At 45.4% G+C, this 25,053-nt stretch overlaps 1 protein-coding gene across 1 annotated transcript; it reads right to left on the reverse strand.

Annotated features, from left to right (window-relative positions):
* Positions 1-4,769: 4,769 nt before the first annotated feature.
* Positions 4,770-23,808, reverse strand: RS1 (retinoschisin 1). Its single transcript, XM_077811977.1, has 5 exons — positions 23,758-23,808; positions 22,178-22,283; positions 8,020-8,161; positions 7,230-7,425; positions 4,770-4,977 (listed from the first exon to the last, which is right to left on the reverse strand). The coding sequence occupies exons 1-5, from the start codon at positions 23,806-23,808 to the stop codon at positions 4,825-4,827; spliced, it is 648 nt and encodes a 215-aa protein (XP_077668103.1). The 3' UTR covers positions 4,770-4,824.
* Between the last annotated feature and the right edge of the window lie 1,245 nt (positions 23,809-25,053).

A 25,053-nucleotide genomic window follows, 5' to 3' on the forward strand; every position in this document is an offset into this window, starting at 1 on the left:
GTTTGGAACGGGTCCCATATGAGGAGAGATTAAAGAGGCTAGGACTTTCCATCTTGGAAAAGAGGAGACTAAGTGGGCATATGATAGAGGTATATAAAATCATGAGTGGTGTGAAGAAAGTGAATAAGGAAAAGTTATTTACTTGTTCCCATAATATAAGAACTAGGGGTCACCAAATGAAATTAATGGGCAGCAGGTTTAAAACAAATAAAAGGAAGTTCTTCTTCACTCAGCACACAGCCAACCTGTGGAACTCCTTGCCTGAGGAGGTTGTGAAGGCTAGGACTATAACAGGGTTTAAAAGAGAACTGGATAAATTCATGGCGGTTAAGTTCATTAATGGCTATTAGCCAGCATGGCTAAGGAATGGTGTCCCTAGCCTCTGTTTATCAGGGGGTGGGGCTGGATGGCAGGAGAGAGATCACTTGATCATTACCTGTTCAGTTCACTCCCTCTGGGGCACGTGGCATTGGCCACTGTTGGCAGACGGGATACTGGGCTGGATGGACCTTTGGTCTGACCCAGTATGGCCATTCCTATGTTTTTAAGTAAGTGAGCTGGGAAATTTAGCATGTGCCTCTTCATGCTACTTTATCATTTTGTGTGAAGGGAGGGAATAGTGACAAGCATAGGGGTGTGTTTTGAGGAGAGGTTTAACACAGGGACTCCCTGCCCAGACTCTACGCCTGCCCAGCGTTCTTTTTATTATATAATAGAGCAAGAACCCATTGAATTCTGATGTGCTATTTATTAGGCTCCAGTGACTACAATGATCTAATCTGCTAAGAGCACAGTTCAGTTATTTACCACTAACCAAGAATTTATTTCACATTACGGTGCTCCCTTCACTTGCTAAAGGTGCGCGACTTGCATAATAACTCCATTTTTTTCTCGGCAACCAGACAGCATACAAAGCACTGTACTCTGCCTGAAGGCCATTATTAGCCAATCAGAGTGCAGGGTGTCTATGTCGGTCTCCCCTGTTAAGAGGTTAGATACATCTTGCTCAGTAGTCACTGTGCGCAGTCCCCCAGGCCAGTTGGCTAGTTCCCCTTTCACATGCCCACAACAGAACCTGTTGCCCCAACTGCTGCCCCCCATAACACGCAGTCCCCTTCACGACCCATGGAGATCTAATAGGGTTTAAATTAAAAAGGGAATTGCACTTTCTGGGGAAAATAGAGCCAAGCTTTGCTGAGGTGCAAGGAAGAGCAGAGGAAGGGAGAGGTCTGAGATTCAGAGGGGTGGAGATCAGGCGCTGAGGAGGACATGTTTGCTGTGGACATGGGATGGGACAGGTGGGGAGTAGTAGCTAACAACAGTAAGAGGAATAAGACATTTCAACGTAATCATAAAACGAGGGTGCAATCTGCTAACTCGGTGGTTACTATCTTGGGCCAAGAAACACTTGGGCTCTCAGCCTCGTTTTATAGGTGGGCTACGGTTATTTCAAACAGGGAAACCCCATCAAAATTTTGTTTTATTTGCAATGTTCCAGTGGCATTTCGTTGCCCCAGAAACCAGTCCTGTAAGTGCTGTGCATGTGGAATTCCCTTTGGCTTCAGGGAGAGTTCTGGGAAGGCCATGGCTGGGCTCTGTGCACCTAGCATGGTATGTTAGAAACCTCCTTCACACAAAAGATGGCAAAACAAGACTTTCCAACCTGCTGCTAAAGAATGGACTTTCTCCATAGGCGGGGGGAACCCCCTCCCCCCTTTTTTTTTAAAGTTATGCTTGGGAGGCAAGAGGCCAACGAAAACATGACAGGAAACACCTTTCATCATCAGCGTGGGGTGTTTCCTGTAGCACTGCAGCCGTTAGCCTATTGTTGCAAAAGAGCAGAAGTCTGCAAACTTGCCAGAGCAGCAGATAGTTCTTACATTTCTGATTTATTATCAGGGGCCTCAAACGAACCATGTACCACACCCCATCTGCCACCATGAATGAATAAAGCACGATGAATTAACTACAGCAAAAGGTGTGTTCCACATTTTTGTCACATCTCACTTCCCCGCCATTAAGTAATATCCTGAATATATGCAGACTTGTAAAGTTGTCGTCACTGGTGAGTTGTCAGCCTGGCCTTTGTTGCTGTTCTTTCGCTCTTTCTTCCCCCTTTGTGTTTCATTTTCCTTGAGTCCTTTGAGACTGATGCAGAAACTGTAAAAACTATTAGCCCTGAAGTAGCTGTCATAATCCCACTTTAGGCATAAAGCTGGTTGGGTAATGATTACAATCACCACAGTAATCTAAGGCCCTGTCTATCTCAAGGAATTCTCACTGGTGGATCTACAAAGTGTTGTGGGCACAAACCTGCTGTCCTGCAAATTGGTCCTTTGCTGCTGACTGATTTCTGCAGTCAGCTATGTGAGAAACCCACAAAACAGTTCCATGACACCATCAGAACATACAGTGTGATATGGGGCTGCATTCGAGGCAGCTGGATTGAGCCCATAGCAAGAGGAGGCAGAGAGCATTGCAATTGGTTCCAGTGGGAGTAAGCAGCATGCCAAGAGTAGAGAGAGGGATTTTTTTAAACAAACCAAGGCTTTGATGAGGAGCCCATCCAATGTGTAATACTGCAGGTGCTTCTCCAGAACTGATGAACAATTTCAGTTGTGCTTCTTTACCAATCTTAATAACGGGTCAAAGTGCAGTGATGAAGTAGGAACCTTTCAGTACACTTTGGTGCGGGGCTCTGGCTGCTATCACAGGTTTACCTTCAGGTAGAAGGTTTGGGTGTCCTGACCTGACATAGGTAATGCAAGGTTGTATTAAAATGAATAGGAAACAATTGGAGCGAATGGTTGCACCCCACAATGGTGAGACATTACTAGCTGGGTTGCCATTTATTGAACACACTTGTTACTGATCTGCAGGAGGAAATGATGGGGAGCTGGTGAGGCTGGCTGACAACAGAGTTCATTCAATTCATAACAACTACAGAGAACTGTGAGTAACCCAATAGAAGTGGGTTTGGTGATGGTAGGTAAAGTTCATCTTGAAAAAGGGAGTGTATTTAGCGCAGTAGAGCTCTAGGTCAGCCGTAGGTTTACTTGGCCCTGTATAAAGCCTATTAATATTATGGGTCTCATCCCACTTCTTCACATTCCCTGCCTCCCCAGCAATGAGATGTGCTATTCCTTCTGGCTGACCTAAAACACTCACTTGCTCAGGAGGCTCAGTGGCCTCTGGTGACTTCTCCTGCGGGACTGGGAAGCCAGGAACTAATGTAACCCACTGATGAGTGTGCTGCAAGGTCCCCTCTTTGTCCATCTACACACCAGTGCATTACACTAGAAACACAGCATCACCATCTATACTTACTATCTGCATAGCCCAGTAGCACCAGAATCCAACAGGCTGTGGAGGTGGAATTGGTTGCTTGGTCTGATGCCTGCATGAGGAACAAGATCTTATGCAACTCTATGGAGTGTTTTGGCCTAAGTCAGGCGGCCAGTACTGCCACTAGCTTGCTGTGTGAGCACGAGCAAGTCAGTGTATAATGAGTCTAAAAATACTTACCTACGTCACAGGTATAGTGTGAAATTTGTTTAATGCCTGTAAAAGTATTCTAAGTACTTTGGGTGAACAGAACTATGTACATACAAAGATTGGATATGAAAAGCATTTGATTTAGTTGTTAAGTCTAAAACAACATTTTGAGTCATGTGCTGGTGGGTTCAAGTTTCACATAATGTGATCATGACAGGAATCTGGAAATAATTCCTTCTCCCTGTGCCGCTCACCCCCACCATGTACAGCACTGCTGGTTGTCCGTTGGTAGAGGCAAGATCCTGGACATGAAAGAATTGTAGTCTGATCTACTCTAGCAAGTCCTGTACGATAAATTAAGAATAGGCAACAATGAAAGAAGCCATCCATCTAGGCTGAAAAACAGCAAATCACTAGCATGATAAAAATGGTATAGCCAATTTTCCTTATTTTGCTAATGTTTCTCCCTCAAAAATCAAGAAACTTCTATAATAAACTTTGGCTTTATTATTTTATGTGCTGTTAAAATCCTTTTCAATTCCAGAAAGCCCTTCAATTTACAGGATGAGCATTTACACTGTATATATATTTGTGGGAGCAATACACATATATAATGAAGAGCTTGCTTTCATTATTTACTCATAAACACCTAAATGTTCAAATCACATTTACAGTTCACCAAATATAATTTTAAGCAACCCTCTAAACTCTTACTGAATACACTTTAAACCTCTAACCCATTTTTAGTAAACATAGAGTACAATTTCTTTTAATGTTACGCAAGAGGAGATTAGCAACTAAACTATATTATAACCAGAAACTGGAGCTGTGTGAAATCATATGCAAAGGTTTTTTAAAAATCTAATTAAGTCTTTGCTGGACTTTAGTTCCCAGATGCAAGTCCCGTTGGCATCAGTGGAAAGTGAGGACACACTGCAGCCCTTGTGAAAAAATATTGGTCTTGAGGGGGGAGATTTTTTGGTAAACGTTTTGTTCTGGCCTCTGGAATGAGGGCAGCAGGTTCAACATTTTCCTGCTCTGCTGAGAGCAGATGAAATTGCCCCAAACCTGTGTTTTCACTATGACAATTTCAAGAAACAAAACTGGGGCTCTCCACACAGCTCAGCTCCTGAAATCAGTTTCAACAAAACTAACTGGGGCCAGATTCTGTTCTGACTTCCATCCTTGGGCAGCCCTATTGTGCAGGCTGCGAGTTGTTATGGTAAAATCGAGCCCATCTTTGCTACCCTCATCATTATATTTATTGTCTTTCTACATTTTGCTAGGGACTCTCCTTGCACCCCTTTGAAAACCACGCATGGTTGGACTTTAAGCACATTTACTCATGCACTCCAGCAGCTCCATCCTGATGGCAATGCGTACATGCCAGCCTAGCGGTATTAATCGGATGTAGCGGGAAACAATCGGAGGGCGCAGGAGATTCTGGACAATGGATGATCTGTCTGAGTTTCCATAGAAAACCTACACAACACCGAGAGACAAAAAGGCAGGTTAGCACAGAGCAGAGTGGGTTAAAGAGCTAGATCTCCTCCTTCCCCAGATTATGTGACAATCCATTTTCACGCTCACCAGTTCGCAAGCCAAGAATGTGAATTGCTGAATGACGTGGTGTGAAGTATGCACCAGGCAGTGCTGATGACAATAGTGGTCATTCGCAACAAACCTCTTCCATTTCGACAGTGAATGGTGCAATTCTGCCTACTGGTTTAAAGTTACTCTAGCACCAAGTCAGCATAAAGCATCAGGAGTGGAGTTACAACAGTGTAAAACTAGTGTAAGTCTGGGGAGATTCAGACCTATTGTTCTTGTCCCCCACCCAAAAAAACCACACTGTTTTTAAACAAAAGTGACCCAAGAAGGGCAGTGAAGAATTGCCATTTTTAATTCGAAGGGCCTGGTTCGCATTTGTACTAGGGCTCTTTGCCACCCCTCTGAAACACAGTAAAGATGACATAGTGTCAATGAGAGTCAGGCCACCTGTGTATTTTGGGAGAATGTGAGACATCTCCTCTTCAGACTCGGGGTGTGGGTTGCATTCTGTGCTTTGTTCCCCTGCTACTGCAGCGCACTGGGCAGGTTCCCCTTTGCAATTTGGCCTGGCTTTGTCACACTGCCAGCTACCGTAAGGGGTGTCACTGATTGTGTATTTAAACAACGACAAGACTGAGCTTCACTTTTTTCTCAAAGGCAATGTTTTGAATGAGCGCTGCTCTGTGCAGCCCTATACATGCCCCGCTGCTAGCAGCAAGCTGAACAGGGAATGAGGTTGGCTTCTGTGATGCTCGGGGCTCCAGCTGACCTGAGGGTTAACACAGTGGTGCAACACTTTCTGAAGATTGTGCCGGCTTCCCTGTCCTGCTGTACTTAATTTTGGAATCCAGTACCGCCATTAAAAGAAAACTGTTTGGCCTTCTAAAATTGTGCCAGATTTCACCAGATTTCATCACAAATCCCAAGATGTTCCTGGGGAAAGCATAACCTCCGGCTCCTGTGAAATTCCTGATCTTCACGCCCTACAGAGAGCTCATCCTGTGTACACCTGGTTCACACAAGACCCATTCAGACTCCTTTCGCTCCCTAGTTGCTGTTATGTCTGACTGCTTATATTACGGGAGTCCCTCTGACAAAAACTCCCAAATATTATTTGCTGTAGTGGCAGTCACTTGTAATCCACCAGCTTTCATCTAACGGCATTGCCCTTATCTAACGCTGACAAAGTATTACTGAATGATCTACGTCCTCCCAAGAGCACAACGTTGAGGTCGGATTTCGAAAAGAGACTGGGGTTGTGATTGAAAAGTTCCTTACAGTGCCACCGATTCTACCAGTTTGCAAACTAGTCTCTGGACTTAAAACAGGGAATACCCAGGGTCCTGGTGGTCTCCCTCCATCCAATAGTAAGGGATCACTGTGTGGTTTCCTTTTGTTGTAATTAAAGTAAGATCTGCTACAAGGGGTTCCTGCCCTTGAGGGATGCAGGCCTTTGTTTCCCTTCTTTTTAGTCTGTTTTGGGTGTTCCTCTGTGTTTTCTCATGCCTCTTTATTTATATTGGTCAATTTGCATATTTATAGCTACAGCTTTGCTAAACAGAAAGTGGCAAGGGGTCAAATTAGTAGAGCTCCTGACAAGAGTGAGCATAATCCCAGTCTTTCCTTACCCTGCACGTACATGAGTTGGATTTCTCAGGCTGGATTCTCTATAATGCTGCAAAGGAAATGGCTGCATAAGGCCAGCAGAGAATTCCACTGTAGGAGGAGAACTCCCTGCTGGCATAGCTGTGACAGATCTGGGTCCTGCGCCATCTGCCCACCCCTGTTGTAGGCTGGTGAATGGGTTGGGAAAGGACATATCAGGATGTGGTGAAGCAGAACTCTGCTATGCCAAATCCTCCACTGGTGGGGGTTCATTAAGATATGTCACACCAGAGGCATATCTTAGAGCTTCCTGGCAGTTTCTTTTAGTATTGCTGAAGTCTGGGGTTACAAACCAGCACTGGCATCAAGGAATGCAATCTACTAGCTAACACCCTTCCTTCCAGCTCTGAGCCGAGTGTAGGTGCAAGAAAGTCTGGCCCATAGTCGCTCTTATAACTTAATTTGATTTAATGGCACAAAGGATTATTCTTGGTGTTCCACATGGGATATCACCCATTGTGAGCCAAAATCTGCATTTAGCTTAAAACCATTTTCACCAAAATGCTCCTCCCACTGACCCTGTTGTTTCCTGTCTGGTCCTTGTAGTAAATCCAGTTCAGATTCTCATCAGTCCTGTACTGCACGCTGTATTTTGTCATCCACTCATCTGCATCACAGCGCCCCTGTGTGAGTATCCCGGAGATAACTTTGACCTCTTTCATGTCAATCTGCAGCCACTGCCCATTGTCTTGAAATTTGGAGAGCCACGCACACCTGTCGGAAGCAGGCAAATCAAAGAATACAGTACAGGTGTTAGTCCCGGGGGAATCAGACAGGAAAGGAAGGAATGCAAAGGAACTGATCCATTAAGGGTCAAGAACAAGAATTTTTTTCAATGACTAGTGATTTGTGGTACCTCCATGTTTAGGTGCCCAACTGAAAGCGAGCAGGTGCTCGGCACTTTCTGAAAATAAGGTGTCTCGGGTTAGGCAGCGAGAAACTGAGGAGTCCAATCACTGGTCATGTTTGAAAATCTTAGCACAAATCTTTTGGTCCGGGGCAAAACTCCAGTGACTACAGTGGTACCATAGTCTGGGCCTAAGACTCCAGCTTTTTATTGGAAAATGTACTAGGAATGGCCTTGGTGAGACGACATTCTCTGAAACAGATTCAGCCCTGGTATAAGCAGGTGGAAATGCCACTGAATATTTAAGGCACCTTTTGTTCCTCTCGCTTTACTTCATTTCCCCCTTTTTTTTTTTGCTTTGTAACGTTAGTATCAAGACTCCTAAAACTCTGCATCGTGCTCGGTTGAATTGCTGCACAGCACTCAACATTGTAATGCACTTGCAGGGATGTTAGGCTTACCCAAAACCCTGGCCATTAAGTCGGGCCTTGTTTGCAGTCCATGAAGTATACCATCCGGTGTACTGCTCTGAATTGGAGCAGCTTATCTGGTCGGAAGGAAGCGCTCCTGACTCAAACCCAAGGGGTTTATGATAGGGACACTCTGCAAGAGAAACGAGCAGTTTAATCCAAGGAAAGTCCGGCTGCTTTTATTGCCTGGTTTTGTTTGCTCAGAGTGTTTGTGGCGTGTGGATTCAAGCCGTGTTTTCACACGGTCAGCTCTCCTCTGGCATGGTGGTGGCACGCTGTTAGGCCAGATCATAAACTGCAACAGACGCATGGACACCTGCGGAGCTGCAGGCTTCATTTCACTCTGCCACTGAGGAGTCTCAGCAACATAAAAAGTGCACAGCAGAACTCATGGGGAGCGGGGAGTCCCTTCTCATCATTTCAACTCTCTGATGCACTCATTTATTTTAACAACTCTTTCTTAACCTTGCACAGACATTGCACACCACGTCCCCAGTGGGGGAGGGGGTACATTTACACTGCAAAAGAAGACCTGCCGCAGCAAGTCTCAGAGCCTGGGGTCAACTGACTGGGGCTCACAGGGCTTTTGCTATGGGGCTAAAAATAGCAGTGGGGATGTTCCTGCTCAGGCTGAAGCCTGGGCTCTGAGATCCTTCCCCCTCTGGCTCTCACAGCCCTGGCTCCAGTCCAAGTCAGAACACCTACACTGCTATTTTTAGCCTTGTAGCATGAGCCCGAGTCAGCTGACCCAGGCTCTGAGACTCGCTTCTGCAGGATTTGTGAGAAGCACCCTAAGGTGGATTCATGGGGCTTTGCTTTCATGAGATTCTTCCTCTGACCTTGTGGGATGTTTGCAAGGCCTCCAGTTTTGAGCTATGTATAATAATCCTTCCGCCGTTGCTCCCCTTGCTGAAGGGGTCTTCTCTACTGAAGGATCCCCCTGAGGTTGCTTTCATTTTTCCACTCCTGCCTGCAGGATCTCATCCTTCTAGCTCAAATTAAAGTCTCTTTGGAACCAGTAAGGGTTACTCCCAGCTAGCAGAAGGGCTTTAGCGAGGCCAGGTGCAAGCAGACCTGCTTGGGCTGCCTTTGTCCCCCTGCCATGTTGAGGGCAATGGGATTATTTGCGTAAGAAGGTGCTAGGTGCTAAGGGCTGCAATTAGGACTCAAACCTGGCTCTCCCAGGTGCCAGTAACACTCACACCACGAGGGCATGGATCAGCCCATTTACCGTGGGCAGCAGCACTATCCTCTAGAAATGGATTAAATCAATTCCAGCCCGTCTGCTCAGCCACCAACCTGGAATTTCCCAAGGTCAGAAGGACTACTTGTTGCTCACACGAATAAAAGATGAAATAGAAACGAAGAAAGAGGATGTGACAAACAGCCAGCACATCACGTTACTAACTGCAAACAGGAGCTGGATAGTTAAAAGAGCCTCCAGCTGCTCCCTCCTTCAGCCTCCGGCTGCCCCAGAGATACCCGCCCACCCCAACTCTTCCTTCCTTCCAAGGCTGTTTTTCTCTGATGCTCTTCTGACACGAAGACCGTCTCCTTCCCTAGGGAGGAGGGAACAGCTGGGGACTCCCAAGGAATCGGGGAGACCAGCAAGAAGGAAGGGGTCTCTGCAATAGCACCACTGCTGGGCTTTGAAAGCTTTATGCAGGAAAGAGAATTCTTTATGAAGAAGCCTGTTCTCTCCTCATTCCCACCCATTGGGGATCTGCCCCTCTCAAGACCCCTTTCCTAGCCACTGCAGCTCCCTCCCTGGCCCCCTACCTCTGCTCACTGACTGCTTCCTGCAAAGACAGGGAAGGCACATTGGGACGCAGGGAGGAAGCTGAGATTGGGAACAGGAAAAGAGTGGAAGAAGCTCCTAATTTGACTGGCGTGGCTGAAAAAGAGAGCCAAACCCTTTGGTGGCATGTGGCGCTCTGTATTCAATGTTCCTTCCTGGGAGCTGATAATTCTGGGAAACTGGGGCATAGCGGACACTTTTCTGAATCACATTTGAAAGCACAGTATAACCCCTTAACAACAAATCTGTGTCTAACTGTATAATGCTCTTATAATGCTCTGTATTATGCTCTTCCAGAGCATAATTGGACTCTAGTCCCTATAGTACTTTTCCTACAGTCACTGTAGAGCAGTGCAAACATAAGTTCAATATCTCATTAACCTATTTTGGCAGGTAAATATCTCATTAACATATTTTTCTGTTACAAACGAGTAGCTGCCATCCCTCCTTCCTCCAGGCAAGGAAATACCAGCTTATAAAAGCTTGTGGATAATAACTGCAAACATGAACTGCTTTAAATTCCAAAACTATGCTGTCAAGCATGTTGTGACAGACTTTCCTGCAATAGCTTTGGGCGCCTTTAGTGTATTGAGTTAGAGGATCTTTGAGATCCACTGTATTAAACAAATAGTTTTATGTATTATCATGGGCCGGGATTGATTGTTGGGGTGGGAGGTTGTGAATACTGAAAATGTAACAGACAAGCTCAGACTGTTGGGACGATACGTGTGCAGTGGATTTCCTGGGGACTACCTGGGAAGAGGTGAATGAAATTCCAAACCTCCGGTTATGCAACTCCCCAGCCTTCTGAAACTATGCCCTGACGAGAGGGTAATTGTTTATGAATCACTTGTTACATGTGTGACACACCCCCCCCCGGAACGCCTCAGTGCCAACTGGCAGAAGGCTTCCCCGTACTGTAACTGACATCAGTCTGATGCACTCATTGCCCCAACAAGTTATTGTCATAATGTAGCTCTCAAAGGAAAAAATCATTGCAGGATGTGCGTCCAGCCTGCATATGAAAAGTTATAGATGTGCGCTGGAAATACGTTCTTAAAATGTATTTGGGAGGCAGTGCATGACCTCAGACTGCCCTAGACAAAGGAATGTGTATGTACCTGTCTGACCTGCTTGGTTACAGGCAGAGGACAATAGAAAGACACTTCCATGTAAGATGAACAAAGCCATTATGCTAGAGGAGTAGGGAAGAAGCCCATTTACAAACACACCAGGGGACAGAATCTGCACCCCAGGAAAACTTCCTGGCTCTTGAAACAGGGACACAGTCTTTGGGTAATATGGTGGGGGTGGGCAAAGAGACATTTTAGGGATCCATCACTGAGGGAATAATAGAGCATAGGACCCTTTGAGCCTATGAAAGCTGGACCCTCTTGACCTGAAAGACAAGATACACTGGTAATTTGACATAAGTAAGAAAACTGCTTAGGCAAAGATTGTAATGTGCTTAAATGAAGTTTTAGTCACTAGAAAGGGTGTTGTGTTTTATTTGAAACCACACCTGTCTTACATTTGTGCTTAGTATCACTTATGTCTCTGTTCTTTGTTTGTTTTATTACAAAACCCATCTCGATGTTGTGTATTAACGGCAGAGGGTGAGTCCTCCGCCAACCTAACAGGCTGGTGCATACTCTGTCCCTTTCGAGGCAGCAAACTTAATAACTCCTGTGTGTGTCCAGTGAGAGGGACTGGGCACTGCTGGGCGACCTCTCTGGGGAACTCGGGTTTGCTGATTGTTACCTACAAGGCAAGGTGTGGACTGGCTGAGTCCTAAGGAGTTTGCTGGCCAGGCAAACAGCTGGGTGTGTCATGGGATTGACACATAGTTTATCAGCAAAGCTTACTCCTGCTAAGGCGGAGGGGTAACACAGTGGCTTGCAGTTCTAGGTGTCCTGAGTGAGAAGTCACACCATGAAGTCAAGATTAAAGGCCCAAGCTGTATAAAGAAAAAGCTGAACTAGTCATGGGTTCTGGTTCTGAAACTGAGACAGTTATGAACTTGGGGGAAACCCAGTTGTGGGTTTTGAAGGACTGCCAGGTACCAGAGCCTGAGGCTGGAGTTGGGGTGATCTCTGGTAAGCTTTTTAGCATGTGTGTAAGTTCTTTTATTATTTTCAATATGTTTTCTCTGTAGTGATTTCACCATAAGAATGAATATGTGTACTTGCGAAGAGCTGTGTAGTAATGTGTAACTGCTGACACTTACACTATTTACAGCCTTTGGAGAGCAAGCCAAGCACAGACGCTGGCCTGTGTAGTCAGTCTGGCTTGCTGGGGATATTACAGTGTGGGCAGTGAGCTGTGCAGCCTGAAAAAACCCTGCTCAGGAGAGAGAGATGCGGGTCTCTACTGAACAGAGGTGATGGCTGAGGAGCTGGAAGCCTAGAGTGGGTGCCTTCAGGGAGCACTGAGGGGGAATATGCGTGCAGTTGCCCTGACCTATGATATATATGGTGGCAGCATATGTGAGCTCTATGGCAGTGTAACTTGCCATTAGTACCTACTGCAGTGAAAGTAAGTAGCACAGAAGGGGGAAAGCACAGAGTAAAGTTTTATAGTCTTCTCAGGAAAAGAATAGCAAAAAAAGAGGTGAAAATGAGTTATGGACAACTGAAGAAAGGTCAGCTGCTTGAGCTATGCAGAGAAAGGCAGCTCAGCACTGAGGCGCAGACAAAGAAACAGCTAGTCGACTTGCTGGATTCTCAAGATCAGAAGAGGAACGATGGTCCAGGTTTGCAGGGAACATCCGGCCCACTGGCAGAGGGGCCAGCAGGCCTAGGAGATCTTGGAGCCAACTCCCTGGAGGGAAGCTGGGAAGAGGCTTGCCTCACCGCAACTGGGAATTTGGACAGGTCCACAGGTGGACCGAGAGAGGATTCAGCTGGAGAGGGACCAGCAGCATAAAGACCAGCAGCAACAGTCGCAGCACCAGCACCAACATAAGAGGAGTGAGGAGAGGGAAAGAATCAACATCTGATGAAGATGGAGGCTGTGCCAGCGAAACCCTAATCTGATAGGTGAAGACAGACCCCACGTACCTGGCCCAGTGGGTGGCACAGACTCCAAATTACTTCCTCACTTTGGGGTGGGGGTGGTGGTGACATGGATGTGTTTCTAGATACTTTTGAAATGGGGTGTGAGTTGAACAGGAGGGTGGGACAGGAGGCCATGGTACGGTATCTGGCTGCACTACTGCCAGGGATAAAGGCTTTGGACATTTTCACGCTTATGGACAGAGGGGTCTCTAGGGATTGTTGCAAAAGTTTAAAGTAACCCCGACGTGTATAGGAGACGATTTCAGGGAGTTCAGAAAAAAAGGGGATATGAACAATGCTGAGGTTTCAACTCAAATTAGGGGTTGTAACCACATGGCTCCTTCCTGGGCACCCCCTCCTGGCCTCAGGGATGTCCTGCCAGTGGCCCCTCACCTCAGTTTCCCTTTTGAGTCCCCAGTAACTCATACAAGTTTATCTTCTAGTCCATCAGCATAGTTTATTAACTAAATGTAGTGCAAACAGTCCGTAATAAACCATAGTCCATATCACCCCACTGCATGTAGTTCTGATGACCTACCTTAATTCTCACCATACCCAGTGTCTTCTGCCACACCTCCGTCCCTCTGCCAGGACAGCCATCCCAGTGAGAGCCCAATCCTCCACAGCCTCTCTGCTGGGAGATAATCTTTTCTCAGGCAGCAGTTCCACACTCCCCCTGGCCCTCTCATGGTTACTCTGGGCCCACCTGTCTGGCCCTGGAGAGGTCAGTGGATAAGCCCCTCCGCGGCTTCCCTGCCTGGCCCTTGGCTTTCTAGCTTCGAGCCAGCAGGCATCTCCCTGTCCTGCTTCTGCTCTTCCTGCCTTCAGCTCTCTCCAGCCCTCCTGCTCTGGCTTTCTGGCTTGGGGACGCCAGCCACAAAAACTCTCTTGCTGCTCTCCTGCCTTCAGCTTTCTCTCAGGACCCAGCCCCTCTCTCTCTCTCTCTGGCAGCTCTCCTCTCCTGACTGACTCAGTCTGCTCTGAATCACTGGATCTTGCTCACCAGACCTCTTAGGGGATGTCTATACTGTAACGCAAGCCCAGGCTTAGTAGAACTCAAGCTCACTGACCAGGGCCAGCTCTAGGATTTTTGCCGACCCAAGCAAAAAAATTTTTGGCCATCCCTGCTTTTCTTTTTGTGCTCCCATGCCCCTGGCTCCGCTCCCAACCCCACCCCTTCCCAACCCCTTCTCCAAATCCCCAGCCCCACCTCCTCCCCCGGGTGTGCTGCATTTCCCCCCCCCCATTGCTTCTTGCGGCTCCCCCCCTGCAACCTCCCACCCTTGCTCACCTCCGCTCCGTCTGCTCCCTTGAACACGGTGCCACTCTGCTTCTTCCCGCTCCCTCTCAGGCAAAGGAGAGGTAGCGTGTTTAGGGGAGCAGGCGGAGCGGAAGGGAGTGCGGGGGGTAGCGCAGGCAGTAAGGGGGGTAGAGGAACCACTCCTCGCCCCTGCTCGCCTCCGCTCCACCACCTCCCCCGAGCGCGCCGCCACTCGGCTTCTCCTCCCTCCCTCTCAGGCTTGCTGCGCCAAACAGCTGTTTAGCGCGCGGCAAGCCTGGGCAGGAGCGGAGCGGCGGCGGTGTGCTCAGGGGAGCAGGCGGAGCAGAGGGGAGCTGGGGTAGCGGGGGCACATTTCTAGGGGCAGCATGGCCGGCGCCGGGATGCCGCCCCTAGAAATGTGCCGCCCCAAGCACCTGCTTGTTTTGCTGGTGCCGAGAGCCGGCCCTGTCCCTGACCCTAGGTTTGTTAACCTAGGACTTGAGCATCTACACTCGTTTGTAACCCGAGGTTAGGAATTATTGAATTCTGAATCTCAACCTGGTGCTCCTGCACCTACAGTGCGGGTCCCAGTCCAACCAACCATACCCCAGACTTCCAAGCATCCTCCCAAAATGCGGCCACTGTAGCCCTTCGCCTTTGGTGCAGAGTGGGAAAACTTGACTATCCCATAAATTTACAGGTCCGGAGCACAAAGAAAGTTGCCTGTGGGATACTTTTGGCAGACTCCCAGAGCACAAGTCCAGTGGGGCTGCATGTACACTGCAAAGCAATAGGACTTGAACCCAGGGTTCTGGCTTGACTCACGCTCGGAATCTCTATCCTGTGGGGTGCTGGGAGCCTAGATCCAAGCCCTAGGTTAGCGCAAAGTGTGTGTAGACAGAAGGTGAGTTAGGCTTGAGCCTGAGTGATTACACTGCAGTGCAAAATATCCTTATAGCTCCCAGGTACTGTCCTGCCCTCTTAATGGGCCAAATGGGAACACATGGACTGGAACAGGAGAGCTGCCAGTATCCAACAGGAATCAAGTTACCTTCCTGGTGTATGCAGAGAAATACCTGAGGAGAAGGAGGGTGAGAGACAGCCTTATACTGCAGGGGAGTGACAAGAACCACTGTTTTGAAGGGACTTCCCATTCTCCCAGTACAAAAGCCCAGGCCAGGGAAATAAGCTGTCTGCCTACCCTTACCAAGGATCCAGAGGCAGTACAGAGGCTGGGGATGGCAGGGTCTCCAGCCAAACAGGGACACTGAGGCAGCTGCAGTGCACTGCCAAAGCCTATAACACCCACCCAAGGGTGGGAATGTCCAAGTAAAGTCTATGATAGCTGCTTGGGAGATGACAAAGGGAGCTACAGCCAGGAAGGGGGGGAAGCTTCTTATCACAGTGTTTGATGGTCTCGGGGGCGGGGAGAGGAAATTCTGCTTGACTGTGTGTGGGAAACAAAAGGCTCCCTCCACCCGCTGCACTGGGGTGGGGGATCGATAGTCCTTCCCCTCCCCTCTCCTCTGAGTTGCACAAACTTTGCCTTTTTTATGACATAGAAAGAAAAAAAATCAAAAGACAATGGAAATCAGCTTTCATCTCCCTTCAGGGCTGATGTGACCCACTGGCAGGAGTTAAACCATCTAGTGGGTTTATAGCAGTCTTCTTGTGATCAATTCACAACATAACCAGCTTTTCCACAGCATTAAAATAAGTTGTCCCCTTTGTGTAAGAAACCGCAAACTGAGACTGGACTTAAGTGGCCCCACACATTTACTACTTGGCAGGCTTATCTTGAACGTGAGGGATGGAAGACAGAACAATTTTATTTTTAGTAACACTAATCCGTAGATCACCCAGCCATAATACAATTAAGAGGTCACCTTCGGCTCTGGAAGACTGTCACAGACAGAGAACTACTCAACAGATGTCTGGAGGCTGCCAGGACCAACCAGTTAATTTATTTAATGCTGTTATCACTGACCTTAAGAAAACTCTTAAAGTGGTTATTGGAATGGCTCCGCCCACGATAGTTAAGCTTGTGAGAGGCAGTGTTGCAAAGGCATAAGGAGACTGACTGGGATGGCAGAGTGAGAGCTCTGCTGCTCTTTGAGTTTGTTGTTTGTACAAACCGGCACAAGCTAAGTGGTCGTCATTAACACCTTTACATTTTGCTTTTGCAAATAGATAGTAAATAGATACGAAATAGCAAGGGAATATTGTAGTAATATTAATTACTTGCAGAGTTGTTTGTAAAGACTTTAATGGGGACCACTTTTGCTCCCCTGAATGCTAGCCCTCATGGGCCTGATTCTCCGCTGCCTTGCACATTTCGTAGCCATTTATATCTGGGCAAAGTGAGGCTAAAACTCTGCTGTCTGAGAAGGTAGCATTTTCCAGTCACGTTGTGCACCCTTTGTGCAGGTGTGAATGGCTCCATGAGGTGCAGCGCATGGAGAATTAGGCTCATTATAAATTCTTTGCAGTTACATTATGCAAATTCTGTGTTTGTTCATTTGAACCCCAGCACAATTTTGTTATTTCTACCAGTGAGACTCTTTTTTACAGTAAAAGAGCCTTCTCGGTAAAATGATGTAATCTTTTATCATTCTGTTCTCCTCAGACATGTAAGTATGTTCTTCACAATGGAGCTGTCTAAATACAGTACTTAATTCCCATCGTACCCTCCCCTATGGTAGCCGTCAAACAGCCCTGATTTCATTCTTTGAGATCACAAGTTTGAGTGATAAAGGTATCTGTGTAGATACCGAGGCTTTTATAAGTATTATTACCACACAACATTCTCCGTATTGCCAGCTCTTGCAAGTGACAGGATTTCAGGGGTTCTGGAGTCTGTCCCATGATGGCATGAGAGGCACCAGCACCTCTGCCAGAAGCCAGCAGAGTCTCTCTCTGCACTCGCAGTTCTCAGAGGAGGGAGCAAAGAGCCCAGCATCTCAGCAAAGTTCCTCTCCCTCACCCTCCTGTGAGAAATACGGACAGGACAATGCCCCTGCTTTCCCCCTCCTTCACTCCCCCCCCCCCCCCCGCCCTCTGCAGCATCTGGCTTGGGAAGAGCTAGAGGGTGAAGAGCACCTGGAATCCACCCCCAGCCTGGGAAAGGGCAGTGAAGAACCCAAGAGGAGCAGAGGTGAAGCTGGGTGTAGGGGCTGAACTGAGGGGGTGAGGGCTGATGGGGGGTGGCTGGACTGATGGCTATGCTGAACTGGGGTTGGGGTTGATGGAGGTGGGGGGGCTGACCTGAGGGACAAGATTAATTGCTGGGCATGGTATGGATAGATGTGGGGTGACCGCTCCTGGAGCAGGGGTCAAAATCACCTTACCCAATACATTTGAGAGAGTGGGCAAGACTAATTATCTTAGACCCACACACTGGGGATGGTAGGGGAAGTTCACAAATCAAAAAAATGACAGACTAAAACCACACTATAGTCTTCTTTTTAAAATGTTCATTATTTTTGGGCCAGTGTCAGGATTTTGAGATGGTTTGACTCATGATTTCTGAGGCTGGCAACGCTGCATTCTGATTAAAATATTAGAACAGTGTAATAGCAAAGCACATGCAAAATGGTTTAAGAAATGGCTAGATCTCAAAAGGAGTTGTCAGTGGGGGATCACCACTGAAAAGAAGTGTTTCTGCCTGGGATTGGCAGAGATCAGTACTAGGCCTGATGCTATCCAACCCTTTCAGCAATACGCTAGAAGTAAATATAAAATCACTGCTGATAAAATTTGCATTTGACACAAATGTTGGTAGCATAATAAACAATGATGTGGACAGAGCAATCATACAGAGCAATATGGATCACTTGATAAACTGGGAACATTGATACACAGTACATTTTAATACAGTCAAATGCAGAATAAAGTCCAGACCAGTAATATGTGTACTTGGTGCTTTAATAGGGCCAGTTTCACAAAGCTGAAAACAATTATTAGGCAAATTATCTGGGAGGAAGAATTTAATCCGAAAAATGTGAATGATCATTTGGAATCATTTAAGAACACCTTACTAGATGCCCCAAAAAGCAATTCCACAATTGAGCAAGAAGGTTATACTGGTTAAAAAACAACACCACCCTGCTTTAGAAGGGAAGGGAAGGGAAGTCAGCTATTAAAAAAATGTAGCAAATAGAAAAATGGGGAAGTTGATAGTCATGAATATAAATCAGAAGTTAGGAATTGTGAAAAACAGATAAGAGAAGAAAGGAGGCACAAGGGGAAATCTATGGCTAGCAGAGTTAAGGACAATGAGAAGAAATTTTTGAAATATTTTAAGAACAAAAAAGAACCCTGACCACAATATTGGTCCATTACTAGATGGAAATGATAGAATTATCAGTAGTAATGCAGAAAAGGCAGATGTGTTCAATAAATATTTGTGGTCTGTATTTGGGGAAAAAACAGATGATATAGCCTCATTATATGGTGATGATAACACTCTTTCCATTCCACTAGTACCTCGGGAGGATGTTAAACAGCAGCTACTAATGCTACACATTTTTAAATCAGCAGGTCCAGATAATTTGCATCAGAAAGTTGGCTGAGGAGCTTACTGAATCATTAATGTTGATTTTCAATGAGTCTTGAAGCACTGGGGAAATTCCAGAAGCTTGGAAGCTAAAGCTGTGCCAATTTTTAAAAAGGGTAAGTGGGATGGACCACAGTAATTATACGCCTATCAGCCAGACATCAGTCCCAGGCAAGAAAATGGAGTGGCTGATACAGGAGTTGATTAATAAAGTATTAAAGGAAAATAATGTAATTAATGCAAATCAACATGGGTTTATGGAAAATAGATCCTGTCAAACTGCTACATATTTTTTTAGATGAGATTACAAGTTTGATTGATAAAGGTAATACAGTTGATGTAATATACTTAGACTTCTGTAATGTGTTTGACTTGGTACTGTGCAACATTTTGATTAAAAATATAGAATGATATAAAATTAACATGACACACATTAAATGGATTTAAAACTAGCTAACTGATAAGTCTCAAAATATATCTGTAAACAGGGAATCGTCACTGAGCAGGTGTGTTTTCAGTGGCATCTCACAATGATTTGGTCTTGGCCCTATGCTATTTAACATTTTTATTAAGGACTTGGAACATAAAATCATCACTGTTCAAGTTTGCAGATGATACAAAAATTGGGGCAATGCTAAATAATGAAGAAGATAGGACACTGATTCAGATCAGTCTGGATTGTTTGGTTAACTGGGCACAAGCAAACAATATGCATTTTAATAGGGCTACACGTAAATATACAAATCTAGGAACAAAGATTGTAGGCCATACTTACAGGGTGCGGGACTCTATCCTGAGAAGCAGTGACTTTGAAAAAGATTTGGGGGTTGTGGTAGATAATCAGCTGAACATGAACTCCCAGTGTGATGCTATGGCCAAAAGAACGAATGTGATCCTGGGATGTATAAACAGGGGAAATTTGAATAGAAGTAGAGAAGTTATTTTACCTCTATCTTTGGCACAGCTGCCACTACTGCTGGAATATTGTGTCCAGTTCTGGTGCCCACAATTCAAGAAGGTTGTTGGTAAATTGGAAAGGGTTCAGAGAAAACCTGCCATATAGTGATGGACTCAAAGAGCTCAATCTATTTAGCTTAACCAGGAGAAGTTTAAGGAGTGACTTGATTACAGTGTATAAGTACCGACATGGTATTAAATATTTAATAATGGGCTCTTCAGTCAAGCAGAGCAAGGTATAACACAATCCAATGGCTGAAAGTTGAAGCTACACAAACTCAGATTGGAAATAAGGTGTCAATTTTAGCAACGAGAACACTTAGCTATTAAAACAATTTACCAGTGGTCATAGTGGATTCTCCATCACTGACAATTTTAAAATCACGATTGGATGTTTTTCTAAAAGATCTGCTCTAGGCATGATTCTGGGGAAGTTCTTTGGCCCATGTTACACAGGAAGTCAGAGTACATGACTGCAGTGCTGCCTTCTGGCCTTCGAATCTATGAAACGTTATACATCTAAGAAATACAGGCCATACCAGAATGGGGGTTGTCATGGACAAGCATCTCAACATGATCTCCCAGAACAATGCTGCAGCAAAAAGACTAATTCAATCCTTGGATGCATAAACAGGGGAATAGGGAGTTGGAGCAGCCATATGGAGGTGATTTTACCTCTGTATACAGCATTGGTGAGATCAGTACTGAAATACTATGTACAGTTCTGATGTACACAGTATAAAAAGGAGGTTGAAAAATTAGTGAGAGTGCGGGAAAGAGCCACAAAACTTGGAGGGCTGGAGAAAATGCTTTACAGTGAGAGACTTAAAGAGCTCAATCTGTTAAGCTTGTCAAAAACTAGACTAAGAGGTGACTTGATTACTGGGGAGAAAATAGCGGGTACTAAAGGATAAATGATAACCTAGCAGAGAAAGGTATAACAAGAACCAGTGGTTGGAAGCTGTAGCAGATAAATTTGAATTAGAAATAAGGCCCAATTTTTTTTACAATGAGGGTGATTAACCACCGTCCACTGGAATAAACTACCAAGGGGAGTGGTGGATTTTCCAGCTTGATTTGAGGTCTTCAAATCAAGTCTGGATGCCTTTGATGCACATCTGGAACACGTTAGGCCTTGTCTACACTGCGGGGGGAGATTGATCTAAGTTACACAACTTCAGCTATGTGAATAATGTAGCTGAAGTCGACATACTCAGATCTACTCACTGTGGGGTCCACATTACGCAATGTTGACTGGAGACGCTCTCCCGTCGACTCCCTTTGTGCTTCTCATTCAGGTGGAATACAGGAGTCGATGGGAGAGCAACTGGTGGTCGATTTAGCAGGTCTTCATTAGACCTGCTAAATCAACCGCTGATGCATCCATAGCTGCTCATCGAACCCCCAGTAAGTGTAGACAAGGCCTTAGTCACACACAAGTTTATTGGGCTTAATACAGAGGTAGATGGATGGAAGTTGATGTGATGTGGAGGAGGTCAGACTAGATGAGCTAATGGTCCCTTCTGGCTTTGAACTCTATGAATCTACCATCAGTCTAGTGTTCCCCATCCCATGCAAAGACAAAGTGAGTCACCTCTGCACCAAGCCCCAGGGAGCAAGAGAAGGATTTCTGTGGCAGATACTGAACTCGGCCCTGAGGTCATGGCAGCAGCACACTGCCAGTTCATCAACAGGCCTTTTCCTTCATATACCCCTTAATTTCCATTCGTAACCACTTCATAGGGCTAGTCCTCAACACCATTGCCCTGTGGAGACACTGGCTGAAAAAAGGCAGAGCTTGAATAATTCTAATTCTTCAGGTGGGATATCTTAGACCTCATCTACACGGGCAATTTGCCTCAATTCCCGCATTGATAGCTGCTGGCAGCTTGGGTGGCTTCACCAGTGCCAGCCCCTAAGGAGAAATTCTGGCTCCGATGACCTGTAGACATCCCGAGCTAGCTTTAATCTAGTGACTGTGAGCACCGATAGCAGTGAAGCTAGGCAGCACAGGCTTCCAAGTGGGCCGTACAAAGCTGCCCAGGACTAGCTCTGTACTCCAGTGGCTAGATTGCGCTGAAGTCCATGCTGCTGTGGCTTCACTGCTACGGGTACTCACGCTAGCTACATCTAAGCTAGCTCAGGTCTGCTCCACGTGCTGCAGTCACACCCCCTGACTGCAGTGTAGGCAACCCCTCAGAGGTTCAGCATGAGAGCTGCCCTATGACACAAACCACAATAGCACCCACAGCAGTTAGTAACACAGCCAGCTGAGATCTACTACTCTATTTCTGAGCAGTCCCATCATTGATCCAGTACGCTGGGGCTGAGCTGATCATCCAGAATCAGACAGGACCCATTGTGTGCTAAGGGAATAGGATGTTCAGTTCAAAAGCTACAGACCGACAGTACAGGGTAGCATTTTAGGATGTCAGAACAAGTGAAAATAGTGCTATAAGAAGATATAGAGCGAAAGGCAGTGAAGTACATGGCTCATAACTTGGAGAGAAATAATCCCTTACCTGGCATGCACACTAAGCTGTTGGTTCCGGTGGCCCATACTGAGTTGGCACTTCCTTGACAATCACATTTGCAAGCTTTACTGTGCCAGTGCTCCAAGCGGTCATCCTAATGTAATACAAAAGAAACCAATACAGCTATCATATGTGGTGAGAGGAGACTGGGCCTGATTCTCCAAAGTCTTGCACCTTGTGTAGTCACTTATCTCTCTTCAATGTGAGTGCAGAACACGACCATTGTGCTATGGAAGCTCTTCACTCCTGCTCTGCACTTACTTTGCACAGGTATAAAAGATGGCACAAGGCAGTGGAAAAATCAGACCAGCTGTATTTATGGTCCTAGGGTCTGTTCACAGTACATGTAAAGCTTTTAGTGTGCTACAAAGGCTGATCCTGCTTCCACTGAAGTCAATAAGAGTTTTATCATTTAATGGAAACAGAAATGGTCCCTAAACGAGGAAGTCGCATGACCTGAGGGTGAAATTCATCCCATTACAAAGAGCCAGAGAAGACTCATGCACCAAACTTAAGTTTTACTGTATAGGTGTGAATTTCACCCCAAATAAATAATGCCATCTAATGCTGCAAAGTATTACTCTTGAGTTCATGAGACTTCCATTAATGTATCAAATTTACATATTTTTGTTTATGCATTATAAATATTTAAGTAAATCTTCCAACATTCATCTCTGCTAAGGAACCAGTATTCTGAAACTCAGGGCCAGACTGTGTCCTTTATTAAATTGGTATAAATCCGAAGTAACTCAACTGACATCAGTGGAATTATACTGTTTTGATGCACTGGTGCCATTGAGATCTGAATCTAGCCCTAACAGAGTATAAATTAGAACCAATTCTCAAAATTGGATGATATATTATGGCATTATTGCATGGGGATTTGTAAGTCAGTGTTTCAAAATTGTGTTAATGTCTTGACCAAGCGTGGGTGATATCAGAAAATTGTGTTTTTTACAGAACGTATGGTAAGGATGATGGGACAGAATGAACCATAATTAATGCCCCTTCCATTCTTGTTAAAGCACAAATAATTTGTGATATTGTGGCTCTGTATGATATTTACAAAGCTAGCTTTGTGCTCTCCCACTTTGAGAACCTACTTCTCCTGGGAATTTTTAATTGTCCAGTATAAATGTGCACATGGGTGCAAGACTGAGCCTTCACTCGTGTGTCTTACTCTGGTAACCTACTGGAGTAAGTCACACAGATGCAAGCTGTGTTTTACACTTGTGCAGCATGAGTCTACATTAGGGGTTTGTACCAGTGGAACTGCATCAATGTGGTTACGCTGGTGCAAATATCTCCATTCTAGACAAGCCCGCAGTGTTGTATTTTTACCGGGAGGTTGCATTCAGATGATCTGGTAATTAACAAACAAATGCAGAAGACCTACACCCATAATTCATATTTAGACAGAATAAACCACAAACACAGGGACTAATCCTGCATCGTGCTGAGCACCCTCAGCTCCCGCTAACTGCAGTGGGATTTCACTGGCTAAGCATAATGCAGAATTGGTCCCAGAGAGTACTTAGATAACATTCAGATAAGCTTAATGGACTTACCTCACCAGGCGACAATGCCAGCGTAGCTGTGTGGATGAGATAATCAAGCATGTTAGAAAGAATAAAAAGAGAGTTAAGAATCGAAGGTGCTGCAGATAAATCCTGCTGTTCTCAAGAGTTAAATATATTTCACACAAGCTGACTTCCATGTGCTAGCAGAAGGACATGGACTACTGGGCAGGAAGAACACACTGATATAAGGGTGAAATCCCAGCCCCACTGAGGTCAATGACAAAACTCCTATTGACTTCAGTGAAGTCAGGATTTCACCCTAAGTATTTGTACCACAATCATTTTGTGCAACTACAATGAAAGAAAATGAAATTGAAACTGACCCCCACCAATCAATATTATACAGCAGACTAGCTGTTTTCTAACAGTGGTACCTCAGACAAGACCACTGTGGCCGATAAAGGGAAGATTTACAGTTTACTAAAATTCTCTTACCTTGTTTATCTTATGCCTCCTCCTAAACTGTGGCTTCTTCAAGCACTCTTCCTGATTACAGGCCTGCTCCATCTCCCACTGAAATCAATAGGACCCTGTCTATTGACTTTAATGGGAATTCAATAGGGCCCTATCAGATTTGCTTGTCCAATAAGAAATAGCAAAAAGTACCATGTGACTGCGAAAACCAACCAACACAACTTGAATGTCAAATGTCCAGTGTCCAATACCTGCAGTGAACTGGCAAACTGCTGATAATCAAGCCATAGAGTAGAAAAAAAGTGAATAAATTTGAATGAGGAACTAGAAATCTGCAAGCACATGTTCTTTGAGCAGTAAAAGAGGCTCTTTCTATCAAACAAATTACTTTCTGTGAATTGTTCACTGAACTCTAATTACAGGTTGTTCATTCCTACACTGGGCCATAGCTGAACCCAGCAAGGTTTAAATAATACTAATAGTTAATAATGTCTTACACGTATATAGCAACTTTCATCACATCATATTTCCAAAATGCTTCACAGTCATAATCAATTGAAATACAAACTATTGACAAGGATCAGTTTATCCATTGCTGAAACGTAGACTCCTCTCAGATGTGCCAATGGCTTAGCAAGTATGCATCAACACCCTCAAATGAAGAATACAACAAAGAACACAATGACAGAGGTGAGAGTTTGAAAACTATACAATGGATGTTTTTAAAAAATACGGAACATCTGTTTTAACCTCAGTCCCCTGAGTCAGCATTTCTGATGTCAGCAATTTACAACAATAAACAGGACAATGCCAGATTTATGTGGAATAGAGGTAAATTTGGGTCTAAAATGAATGATGCACCTTACAATC

The sequence above is a fragment of the Eretmochelys imbricata genome, chromosome 1, assembly GCF_965152235.1.
Source record: "Eretmochelys imbricata isolate rEreImb1 chromosome 1, rEreImb1.hap1, whole genome shotgun sequence".
In the NCBI taxonomy this organism is placed as follows: domain Eukaryota; kingdom Metazoa; phylum Chordata; order Testudines; family Cheloniidae; genus Eretmochelys; species Eretmochelys imbricata.

Coding starts and splice junctions, on each gene's coding strand:
- RS1 (XM_077811977.1), bottom strand. CDS start 23,808: ATGCTTGATTATCTCATCCACACAGCTACGCTGGCATTGTCGCCTGGT. Junction 7,426..8,019: donor CTTAATGGCCAGGGTTTTGG/GTAAGCCTAACA, acceptor TGCTTCCGACAG/GTGTGCGTGGCTCTCCAAAT. Junction 4,978..7,229: donor ACCAGACAGGAAACAACAGG/GTCAGTGGGAGG, acceptor GGTGTTGTGTAG/GTTTTCTATGGAAACTCAGA.